This window comes from Dermacentor albipictus, chromosome 9 (assembly GCF_038994185.2).
Source record: "Dermacentor albipictus isolate Rhodes 1998 colony chromosome 9, USDA_Dalb.pri_finalv2, whole genome shotgun sequence".
Lineage (NCBI taxonomy): Eukaryota > Metazoa > Arthropoda > Arachnida > Ixodida > Ixodidae > Dermacentor > Dermacentor albipictus.
In genome coordinates, this window is record NC_091829.1 from 56,437,308 (window position 1) to 56,450,349 (window position 13,042).

The 13,042-nt window shown below is 43.4% G+C and overlaps 2 protein-coding genes across 3 annotated transcripts in view; both read left to right on the forward strand.

Moving 5' to 3' along the window:
• The window catches only part of LOC139049943 (putative sodium-dependent multivitamin transporter), a 42,686-nt gene that overhangs the window by 14,691 nt on the left and 14,953 nt on the right, over positions 1-13,042 (forward strand). For both annotated transcript variants that reach the window (XM_070525852.1, XM_070525853.1), the window contains exon 8: positions 10,330-10,459. In XM_070525852.1, coding sequence (XP_070381953.1) covers positions 10,330-10,459 — 130 coding nt within the window. The remainder of the gene's footprint in view (positions 1-10,329; positions 10,460-13,042) is intronic.
• Positions 7,854-8,975, forward strand: LOC139049912 (uncharacterized). The gene has a single exon (XM_070525786.1). It carries the CDS (start codon positions 7,961-7,963, stop codon positions 8,921-8,923), a length of 963 nt encoding a protein of 320 aa, XP_070381887.1. The 5' UTR covers positions 7,854-7,960; the 3' UTR covers positions 8,924-8,975.

Here is a 13,042-nt window from a genome sequence, read left to right on the forward strand (position 1 = left end):
AGCCACCTGTTATTTACAGTTTTTTATGGGAGGGATGCAACAAAACGACTGGGTCAAGGAAAGGCGGAGGCGTACGCATGCTAATTAGGCGAGATCTGAAATGGCAAAGGGTAAAAGAAACATGCAAGGAGCATTCATGGATTAGCGGCACATGGCAAAGCAAGAAGACGCGGCTTTGAGTAGCTTACCCATGGGCAGGTAGTGATAGCAGAGATAAAAATTCGGAATTATTTGACTGCATTAGAAGCGATATTAATGAGTTCGAGAAGTCGGGGCCAGGTGATATGAGTGAGTGATATGAACCCGTACATTGATGATTTAGACGGACATACCAATTACAACTATTCTCTAGTGCTGTATCTGTGCGGTGAATACAACCTTATAGTAGTTAACACGGAAATTAATTGTCATGGACAGGAAACGTGGCAGTGCGGAAATAGGCAGCCGTGTGTCGATTATGCCTTAGTCTCACAAACGGTCTACGAACGACCAGACCAAATGATAGATGGAAACGGAAGAGATAGCCTGGGTAGCGATTATAAACGTTTAACCTTAATATGTGGGAGAGATACCAGCGCAAAACACGAACCAATAGCATCAGAATTTCTAAAAAAAATATGAATGAGAGTGAAATAACAAAGATTGCAAAAAACATAGAGAAGAAAGTGGAGGCGTTTCCTACAGAAATCTGGGAATATAAGGAGCTGGTGCACGTTATGCAGCAGGAGATAACACAGATAAGGGGAAAAAAAAGAACTGTTGGATTGGAAAGAGGGAACCACTTCATTTGTGGAACAAGGAAACAAAGCAAGCTATAGAAGAGCTTAAGCAGGCGTCTAGGGATCATCGAGAAGTGCGAAAGTTGGGATTACACGGAGAGGTGCTCCTTAGAACAAATACGGAGAAAAGAAAAGGGTGGCGAATGAGCCCGTGCAAGGGAAATATATATGCGCAAGTGAATGCTTGGGGCGAAACATTTGCAAGAGAAACAAAGGCGCACCAAAAAAGACCCTCGAGCCATGTAAGAGCATTCGGAGCTCCAACAAAAATTTGCAGACGGCTTTAAAGGATGAAGACGGTGCGCTGCGGTACATCACAGACACCGTTAGGGCTAACTTCGGCACAAAAGAAAGCATAGTTCAGGCCCAAACTAATCCAGCATCGAGAGCACCCAGCCTGAGAGATTAAATGTTACCACAGAAATTGTTCGCTAAAAAAAAATCCCAATGAAACGTCCTTAATAAGATCACCGCAGGACCCGATGAAATGCCAATACACCTAATCAAAAACCTCGGTCCGAAGATCAAGGTACTGCTGATTAATGCCATTGAAAAAGTGATTAAAACGAGGAAAATTCCAGCTGGATGGCGAGAAAGCAAGATAAACATCATTTACAAAGACAAACGTGCAAAGGATAGGACGAGCTCGTACAGGCCAGTTAAAGTAACGTCGGTGTGATATATAATGACAATGCAGGCCATAATACTAGAACTTGCGAAATGGGCACACGATTGATGCGTTGGGATAACTACAGAATGGATTGAGACAACCCAGCCGCTTAGAAGGTATTTTTTCTGTGCTCACTCAGTGTATAGAGATTTCCGCAGCTTAGAATACACCTTCAAGAATGGCATTTGTAAATATTAAGAGACCCTAGAACAACGCAGATAGGGAGTTCTTATGGGATATTCTCAAACATGAAGGCATCGATAACGATTTCGCGTATCTTCTGAGGGAGATATATAGATATAACGGAGTGAAAATTGTATGGGAAGGCTGAAATTTTAATAACGTGGTGGAATTTCCCCAATGACTGAAGCAAGGATGTCCTCTCTCGCCATTGTTGTTCAGGCTTTATGTTAAAGACAACTGGGAAAACAGTTAACAAGGGTTCGGTGTATCAAACACGCGTAATGGACAAACGGTGATACACAAGTATGCGGACGGCAATAAATCGTCATGACTCGCACACGCGACAGTGCAGCTGGAGCCAAACTGCTATCTATGCCATTGTAGGACTCTCATGTCAGCAACGGCATGGCCGCAAAGTTTCCCTAAATTTTTTTTAAGCTACAGTCTCTAAACTGCAGATACATATCCGTCTTTAGAAGCCAAGTGACCTTATTTCACACGTAGCAGCGAACCTTACTTTAAAGCTTCGACACCGTTTTATCACACTAGGGTTCACGCACAAGTATCGCTGCTATATATTTTAACCGCTTCACGCGTTTACTTTCTTAACCTCAGTTCAGCTTTCATATGCTTCGGAAGAGGCACTCGCTCTTTTGTCATTCTAAATTAATAATACCCTCGTTACAAGGGCGCCCCTGGCGACATCGCTAACCGCGGTTAGCTCGGTTACACAGCAGGCGAAACGACGGTTATAGGCGGCTAACCGCGCTCAGCGTGACCGCGGTTCCCGTTAAACGTGATTAGCGAAATCAAGGCAGCAGGCAAATCGGCCATAAGCACGCTAACCGCGGTCGACACAAATCGAGCTTGACAGTCTCGGTTGAGCGGAGCCGTCAGGATCGCTGACCGAGATCTCAGACGACGGGTCTATGTCGTCGGCGGAGTGCAGAGCGGGCTCTTCGCAGTCGGACCTCCAAAAAGCGCGTCGGCTGGCCCGACTCGACAACGGCGACGCTGATACGAATGCGGGAGGACAACGTTCCCGCAGGACGCTGGAACATCCGGAATGCCCGCCTGTACGCATTACAAGTTGACAGTACTGGCTATTTATCCTCGTCTACCGCAAGAAGTACTCGAGCTAAACGTACCTAACTTAGCTTAAAGAATACAGCCTTTATTGCGATAATTACGGGTATTCATTTTTTCTGAGTGCAGTAAGGGAATGGAACGTGTTCCCCAATGACCTTGAGGACAGCCCTTCCACCGAGTTTACGAGCTATCTGATTAGATTTACTGTTCCTGAAATGCTTGATTGTAAAATAACGTTAACAGTCATTTCCTTTGTGTCACAGTAACCTTATGCTTATAACAATTAAGTGTAATTCACCTTTATTCTGTGAATGAGAGTTCGTTTTTGGTTTTAGGCGTGAGATTGGGGGGGGGGGGGGGGGGGGGGTCTTAGCTCCCGTTGTCGGCCACCTTCGGAAGACCTTTAGCCAGAATCCTGAGCCGTGATCCGGGCACTCAAGGCGAGAATGAAACGAGATCATCCGGGCAACCAGTCAAAACTAAAGAAAATGCGGCCACTGGCCTCCAACCCTTTGTGCGAGGCCGCATTACGTACGCTAGTTACTGGCCAAGCAAGTTACAAAAACTATTGCTTCCGAGTTCTTCCTAATGTTTGTTCACAATATCAATCCAGCTGTAACTTCTAGTACGCTGAAGTTTTATTTGGTCGTTTCTAATACCGGCGTTCAAAAGGCAGATACAGGGCGCTGTACACTTGATTGTTAGCTGTCGGTGCTGACACGGGGTTGCCTGTGTACTTTTCAACGCCGGCGGTCCGTGAGTTCCGCAGCGCGACAGGTGCGCCGGCAGCATCCGACGCGCCGCGGACGGCTGTTTGGAGGACACGAATGTTCAAATGAGGTTCTGTCTGGCAGGAAAACATTGCGTCCATATGGATCAGTGCACAGCATGGCGTGGTGCGGTGTGGTTTGATGTGGTGTGTGGTGGGGTGTGCCGTTGCGAACGTATACTACACCCATCTTAAGTTTGTGACTAGTATTATTTCCGACTAATCTGCTTTGGCGGTTGCCATTTCATGCTTACCTCTACTCTCCAATACGGAAGAACCAGCATTATTTTTTATTATTTTATCTTATTGTGCTCCCGTGGTTTGCTGCACAATGCTTGATTATTTTCATGCATGACTGTCCTCTATTACCCTTGCTACGAAGTCTTCCTTCTTTACCAGCCACAAGTTACATTATCGTTCACTTGTTAATAATGTACGTAAACAAAGACAAATAAGAAACAAAAGCTCTGAAAGAGGTGGCTAGCAATAAAACCAAAGAAACAGCTGATGCCAACATGAAAGTATGTTCGCCCTTATTTGAAGTTTGTTAGAAGTCTAGGTGGCTCAAGAAAGAAGACGGGCTATTTTTTAAGGGAGGAGCAAGAAACCAAAACTTGGCAAGTAATACGCTGGTATTCACTAACCAGTAATGCTGCTATCGCACTACATAGTTCTGTTGTGTTTTTCTTTTTGCAAATGCAGTATTTACCTGGCACTCTCAAAACATTGCCCGCACATCACCTGTAATGTTTCACCGTTGCCTTCTAAATGTTAAACGGTGTATCACATTCATTTCTTTCACAATGCAGAAAAAAAAATGTCTATGTAGTTGGCAAAGTGCGCTTTTATAGCCATCAAGGACTGAATTTTTAAATACCTGATCGAAAATAAACATTTTCTATCTAAATATGCAAAATGCATCGAAAATAAACATAATCCACAAAAAGAAAAAGCATTTTCTTGGAACTGCTTTAGTGATACGAAGAAAACACCATACAGAAAACGTGGAAGTGGGCTTCACCGCAAGTCACCAATGTCTTTGTATAGAATTTGAACAGACAGCTCTCGTGCTATGTGAACCAGGGATGTATGCTTAATTTCCTTTACAACACGAATGTTACAACACTGTAACCGACGATCTTGCACCGGTCTGTCTCCTCTGAATGCGCTTTCAAAAGAAAGCGAGTCGCGTGTCAAACTTATTTTTCTTCGTCCTGTATTCCTGCTCCAAGCTAAGAAATGACACGTGCTGCCTGTAGTTCAGTGTTAACCAAAGATATTTAGCAAGAAATTCGGCACTCAATACTGGAACTCGGCAAATAAAGAAACGCTAAAGAAAATCTGAGAATTGCCCACTAATGCGGAAGCATTCTTTGGCTCGGTTGTTGTTACTTCGCTTTTGCTTTCTCGCTTTTCCTAGCTTATGCGTGTCTACCCATCGCTTTTTCGATGCCAAAGAATGCCTGCGCATTAGCAGACAGTTCCCAGAACTTGTGTAGCACTCTTGTACCTTACCACGTTTATCCTGTTTAGACCACATCATAACGTGCCAAACAGAATTCCATTCCACACAATCACGGGATTGCAATTCTCTTTTATCGGTGTATTCAGTACAATTTCATTTTTGCGTATCAGCGAACCTGTATTTCTTTCTGTGGAGGTTGGGAACCTGCTTCTTCTCCTTCAGTTTGAATGTCTCGCTGTTCCTGCCTCCTTGTTCTTGTTTTTTAGTGAAATGGTGCAACCCACTCTGACCATGCTTCTTTCCCCTCTCCCACTCTTTTCATGTGTGCGCATTTTTTTAAAGATATTTCTGTCTCCCCTTACCCCTTCCCCGGTGCACGGAGCAAGCTGGATATATATCTTCCGGTTAACCTCCCTGCCTGTCTCATCTCTTCCACATATATATATATGGGCATGTTCAGATAAGAACGGTAATCGAGGTCCCATGACCATTTTTTGTTTTCAATGAAATTTTTATATCTGATGGGCAAATGTGTCCACACCAAGGAATCAACCTTAGTTTTGCAAGAAACTTCGTAGTTTTCTCGGAAAAAAATCGTATGTCACAAGAGGTGGAGAACGTCGTTTTTGCCACTTCGCAAAGTTGCAAGTTTGGAGCATCACTGCATCCAGAATAAATTTTTTACGCACATAAGTATTTTTCTGTGATCTCTTTGTAATATGTACTATACGAACAAATAAAAAAACATTTTTTCGCTGTGCTAATCTTCTGAATAAAAAATCCCAAACTTCGCTTCCGGAGCTATTCGGTGCAAACAAGGCACTTTTCAGGGCAGCCTCAGGGGAAGATGCGTAAAGATATCTACACTTAATCTTTTTCTCAATATTTTCCAGCTACTTTTACTCACTTTAGACAAGTTTTGTAGTTCTAAACTTGACAGATATTTTTCAATATGGCCTCAAATTCGGCCGAAGTTCAAAAACGTCAAAAAAGTGACAATTTTGACTTGGATTTAAAAAAAAACATCCTCATCGAATTTCATTAAAATTTGCCTGAATAATCCTCAATACTCGATAATATTGGGGTACCAAAAAAGTGTTGCATTATATTGTTTTAAAGTATGAAAATGAATACATAACTGAGTTCATGATTTCAATCCCTGCGATTGCTCAGTATTTTCTCTTAGGATGCGCTATCGTAAGAAGCTGGATTTAGTATTGTCTTTTTGTGGGTAACTTTTAAACGCTACAGTTGCTGAGTTCATAAGTGTGATTCTTAAGTTTTTTTTTTTTTCTCTTGCAATCAAAGGTCTAAAGCTCCTATTCGCTTTCGTACTCTTCTAACAGTGGGACTTAACTTACTGTAAGCATATTTGAGAACGTTATCTTGGAGTGACGTGTGCTTAGTGGTCGTTTATGCAAACATTTAATGCACCCGTCGCTACTCTCAAGATGCCTTTAACGAGCTGCCGCCGCTCCATGGATGAACCGCGCTTGGCAGCCGTTCCTATGGCTATATAACGCCCGGCGCGACCCTGAATTTCATAGCACCATGTGTGCCGCCACCGCACCGTGGCTTTAGCCATCGCTATCATCTTTCCATCGCAACGCACCGAAAGCCTGGCGGTTATACCTCAGCCTTGGACCTTCGACCCAGACAGGCCCGATGAGCGGACGTTGTTCGGATCTCGAGTTTCGCGTGTCGTTTTGCAGGCCTGGTAGAGGGTGGGGTCGTTTTCTGTACTCACGTGGTTTCTCTGCGCTCGAGGGCTCCCACGACAAGCATACTTGGTATCTCAGTCTCACCTCGTACGCCAGACCGAACCAGCGTCAGTGTCGACGGCGGGCAGCCTGTGTTAAAAATCCATCCATCCATCCATTTTTTTGGAAAAGCAGCCCTCGGCCCTGCATCCGTCACCTGCTCTTCTGTCCCACGATAATCTTCGGAAGCGGTGAGCTTTCGCATTCATGATGAGATTTCCGCAGCGAACGTTTTGTGCCGACTACTCAAAAAGGCACAAACAGAGAATTGAAAAAGGATGTAATTTTCGCAGTGTAAAGACACTCAATGTCGCTTCTCTCAAAAAAGTCCTACTTCCCGAAGAAGCTCTCCGAGTGCGAGAAAGTGACTTCATCTGTCAGAATTGTTACCGTCGGTTCAAGGAAGACACAGATAATATGCAGGCAGAGTCGACCGAAACATTCGAAGAATTCCGCCCTGGAGAAGAAATCGTAGAAAATTTAAACTCCAGTGTCAGCCTTACCTCCGGAATCTCGCCCCTAAAGCCACCGAGCACTCTAAAAAAAACGGCTCAGACTTTCCTATGCAAAGCGAAAGCAGGAAGAGGTGGCCAGAGCCATGGTGACGAAAATACGATCAGGGATACAGGCAGCATATAATATCCCAGAGACTTTGCGTGCGCCGCAAGAAAAGTCTGCGCAATGCAGCAGGTGGGAAGACAACCTACATGCTGCCTACAATAGGTGTACGTCCTTTCAAGAGCGTTACCAGCTGCTGACGCTACTACCACGTAACCTAACTGTGAAATATGTGCAGGAAGTTATTCCAGAGGCAACGAGGTACGTTATTCAAAAATCGAAGAAGATGGTGGATGAAGAAGGCGTATGGTCAACACAGGAGCGATATACAAGATGTAAGCTACAACACGAAGACATTACCACCGTTTTAGTATATTACACCATGGATGAACTTGATTGCTCTAGACAGACACCGAACAAAAAGGATGTTGTGAGAATCGAAAAGGAGGGAGAGAAGGAATGGGTACCTAAACGGTTCATGACGCGGTCCTTGCGAGAAGCATTCCGCCTCTACAAGCAAGCTCACCCTGCCTCCCAGTTGGCCTCACAAAATTCATATCCTTGCGTCCTAAGTGGGTGAAATGCTCGCCACAGTGGCAAGTGTGTGTTTGCGTGTGCTGTGCAAACTTTCAGTTGTGCCTCGTGGGACTGCAGAACGCCTCCGGAAGGTCGCTTTCTCCCGATGATATGCAGAGTCTCTGCGTATGCCAGGAACCTACTGCGTCATGTTTCCTCAGGAATTGTGAGCACTGTCCACAAGATGGCATTTTCACTTTGGAAAATTTTGATATGAGCAGCGAGGACGAGGTGTTGATTGCTTCATGGGAATACGGCGAGCTAGTTAAAAAAACTATGACCGCTTCATCATTTATGAGAGAATTTCTAAGAATGACCATGAAATGGATTCCCTGCAACTATATCAGATCTGTGCAAGCAAAAGCAATACATGAAGAAAAACAGAGCTGCGAGAGAGGTGCAATTGTTTTGCATTTTGATTTCGCCGAAAACTGGACAGTTGTGCTTCCAGACGCAGTACAAGCGTACCATTGGCAGAAAAAGCAGGTCACCGTGTTTACCTGCGTTGTCACGTCAAGAAAATCGACTCGGAACTACGCCGTTATTTCCGACGATATGTCTCATGATTCAGCTCAGGCATGTTTGGCTCTGTCAAAAATCAAAGCACACCTGGAAGACAACGCGCCAATCTACACCAAGATAACACATGTGAGTGACGGGGCTCCCGCTCACTTCAAGAATAAATATCAGTTTCATGAGCTACAACGCATTGAATGTCAAGAGACTAAATGGACGTTTTCGGCCACTGGACACGGCAAAAATGCTTGCGACGGCGTTGGTGGGCTTGTGAAACATCGAGCATCACACCACAACTTGCGGAAGCCTGCAAGTGAGGCCATACAAACAGCCAGCGGCTTCGTGGACGCAGTTCAAGGAACGCTAAAGAACATCACCATTCTGGAGCTCCCACAGAGGGAGCTTGCAGGCTTTCGCGAAATGAAGAAGGAAGAATGGAAAACGGCAAAGAAAGTGCCTGGAGTTCAGACACTCCACATGTGGAAGTACGTTAAATCAAATGAAGGCAGTGCATCCTACGTGGCATCCACCGCTGCTTCGGAATGGAAGAGACTGTGATCTGGTTTGTACTTCGGGCTGGACAATGTAATGTGTGCATACCGAAGTCAACTGCTGCCGTTTATTGTTACGATTTTCTGAATTGCAATCTGCACATAAACGGCATGCCATTTGTAAATTGTGTCCCGATTAAAACTCCTGCTGATTAAAAACCTTGCAGATAAATTGTCCCCTTCCGAAGACGACGTTTTGTCTCCTGACTGTGCCCTGTCGAACCGTTGAACACAGAGGTAAACAGATGCAGGTGCGGAAACGTCGGCTTCAGAAACACATTAATATTCATTTTAATATATAAAAACTTTTCTAAGCACCGATAAATGATCTAATATTTTTAAAGAATCGATTACATACCAATGTAACTTACAATGATAAATTAGGCAATACAAAAAACGTTTGACCGCCGCCAGCCAGTTCTTGAGACATCAGGTGGAATAGCGAATTTATTCCCATTTTGACGCATCAAGAACGCCGCTAACAAGCGAGTAGAAGCTCTACAAACATTGAGGATGGTTCGGATATTGTGGTAAATAAAATGTAACCAAGTTCAGTGAGTGCTAAAACAAATTTCTGAGAGTTACTATTTCTAAGAGGCAGTAATAAGCAACTCTAGATAACAACAACATGAACTAAGTTTTGTATTCATTTTCATACTTTAAAACAATATAATGCAGCACTTTTTTGGTACCCTAATATTATCGAGTATTGAGGATTATTCAGGCAAATTTTAATGAAATTCGATGATGATGTTTTTTTTTAAATCCAAGTCAAAATTGTCACTTTTTTGACGTTTTTGAACTTCGGCCGAATTTGAGGCCATATTGAAGAACATCTGTCAAGTGTAGAACTACAAAACTTGCCTAAAGTGAGTAAAAGTAGCTGGAAAATATTGAGAAAAAGATTAAGTGTAGATATCTTCACGCATCTTGCCCTGAGGCTGCCCTGAAAAGTGCCTTGTTTGCACCGAATAGCTCCGGAAGCGAAGTTTGGGATTTTTTATTTAGAAGATTAACACAGCGAAAAAATGTGTTTTTATTTGTTCGTATAGTAAATGTTACAAAGAGATAACAGAAAAATACTTATGAGCAGAAAAAATTTATTGTGGATGCAGTGATGCTCCAAACTTGCAACTTTGCGAAGTGGCAAAAACGACGTTCTCCACCTCTTGTGACATACGATTTTTTTCCGAGAAAACTACGAAGTTTCTTGCAAAACTAAGGTTGATTCCTTTGTGTGGACACATTTGCCCATCAGATATAAAAATTTCATTGAAAACAAAAAATGGTCATGGGACCTCGATTACCGTTCTTATCTGAACATGCCCATATATATATATATATATATATATATATATATATATATATATCCCCAATCGGGAGGGGATGTCTCCTATTATTTTTATTCTTCAGAGTAGCGTTCGCCGGTGCCGCCCTGGTGGGATTCTTCTACTCTCTGAATGGAGTGACGGCGCTGGCCCTTCTGTACTGGTTCAGGGACTGCGATCCAGTTCTCTCCGGCTTCATATCCCGCCACGATCAGGTACTCAGCCGAATCTGTATAAGCCTACTGGTCTTGCTAAGGCCTGCGAGCTTAGAGTACTCCGATAACTCTTACGTATCAACGTACAGCCTAATGGAGCCGTGACGTGATGCGGCATCTCTTCAGAGGTCGCTAGCCGTCTGCTGGAGATGAAAGTCTCTCGAAGCTGACTTAAGCTGGAAGAGGCTAACTTGTGCGCATGCTTACGCGAGGTGTGGAAGGATTTCCTGGTGATGTGTCACAGAAGTCAGCACCAAAGAGAAAAGCGTGGCATTCAGTCGACGAACGTAAAACGGCAGAATCAATCGGAAAGCGCAAGCTAAATGCGGAGCTTTGAATTCGAGTACTAATTAATTATTAATTACTTATTAATATTTATTAAAAATTATCACTTAGGGTGCGTTGTGCGCACAATAAAAATTATTGAACCCTTATGAGCGTTCGTTTATCCCATGGATAACACCCTTAATTTTAATGTTTTCTTTCTTTCTTGTTTTTCTTTCTTTTTTTAGCCGTGCGCGATAGCGACCTCAAGATACACCTGCGATAAGAGAATCTGTACTTGAAAATAGTGTACTGTATCTGACCACCAGGAGCGCGCCAACATACCGGAGACGAGAGTTTGGCAGCGAGACTTACAAAAGTCTTCATACAATTTTTCGCGTCATCCGCTTTGGTGTGGAGCTGTTTCCGTGTCGTCATGTATACATCCCGCAGTCACCAAAAAAAAAAAAAAACTTGCCCCCACATACAGTTCCATCTTGTCCCTTAAGGGTGTCACGTGACTGTGTCATAACCATTGCGTCAGTGGCGCGTAGCGCAAATTTTACGCCATTCTTTGGTAACCGCAGCTGTACCCGGATGAGCGGCCACGTTGTACGAGTGTTGAGAGTTACCGTTAAAGCTAGCATTAATTTAAGTCTACCCGCATTTACTGGACTTCCAGCAGGTTTTAGACTTATATGATTTAGTCCTTAGTGGTGGTCGACTGGGAACGTACCGTTTCTTGCGCTGACTTCTTTAAAACACGCCACCAGGAGACCTCGAGCCACGCCGTCTCCGTGTATTTCTCCATCCTGCGCAAGGAGGTTTACACAAAAAAAAAAGTTTTTTATTATTTTTTTTTAACCTCCTTGGTCCTGCGTCAAGCTGTTTGTTCCGTTTGCATGGAGGTGCACGAACCAACTCAACTGAGTACGTCAACCTTCACATTCTTTTTATTTCTTCTTTTTAGCCAATTAATGTCGCAATCTAGCTACCGTGAAACGGAAAAAACATTTCATGCGAAAAGTGCACGACGGTTGCGCGCGGGGTCTCCCCTGCGTCTTCTCTGGACCAAAATAAAGTTACTTGACTCACTCACTCACTACACGTCACGTTCCAGAAAAGAATTTTTTTTTTCCGCAAAGTTTCCGTTTCCTGATTCAGGGAACATGAGGACGCAGAAGAGGCACATAACCACCACACCTATAGCGCCACGAACTTCAGATTAAGAAACGTGACCCATCGAGAGCCAATCAGAGAGCCAACAAGGCTAGTAAAGGCGACCATGCATGGCCGCACGGTTCGGAATAGCTCTCAATGAGTCACAAAATGTCACAATGAGTCACAATGTCACAATGAGTCACCAGAGTGCTCAAAAATGAACACCGTAAATAAACTGCTATACTGTGACTCGTCGAAATAAGTAAAAAAAAAAGCTAGAGCCCGATTAACGATCAATTTTTCCCTAAAAGCGCTCCCATGCACGCGGAAACGGACAAATATAATGTACAAAAACACAATTTAAAGGGGCACTAAAGAGAAAAATAACTTGAGCTGTTTAGTCAATTAATAACTTTGTATAAAACTTGTGTAAACCCAGAAAACCAAATGAGGCTTGGTAAGTGAAAAAAACTCGCAATGACAAACGACATCTGGCGACGCCGCCTTGAAGTTCACGTTATCTGCCGTTAGCCGTGACGTCACAGACTTTGACGGCATGTGCTCGGGTCTGATTAAGTTTTCTTTTTTATCAGTAAAGACTTTTTAGAGGATGTTTTGTTTTTAAAGAACAAAGGACTGACGTCAGCACGCGTGAGCCACAACGGCTTAAATTCGAAAAATATATATATATAGCTTGAAATTCGTGACAACATACAGCGTACCGGCGCTGGGATATGTGCGGGAAATCCAAAAAAAAAGAAACTGATCATTTTCTTCACTAAGAATTGACCTATTAAGGCGAAATTAGCGATCGAATCTGGAATTTTGAAAGAATACTTCATCGGCCCCAAACTTATTCAGCGTACCCTTTATATGTATAGAAAAAATATCGTTGCTTCATTATTCTTTAACGCTAATAACACTTCAATGCGCTGTTTACAATAAAGGCGAAGTTTATTTATATGAAGAAATACTTTTACAGAAACAGGTTGCGTATAAACTAGCGACTATTTCATGCTATACTTCCGAAGACCAGTCACAGCGACAAGCTGTCACCACAAAGTAACACGTGGCGCCAGCTTGTCTAACATTGTGCCGTGTATTGTCTAGAAACAGTACCACGCTTAGTGTTTAGAAAAAGCTTCTTTCAACGGCACA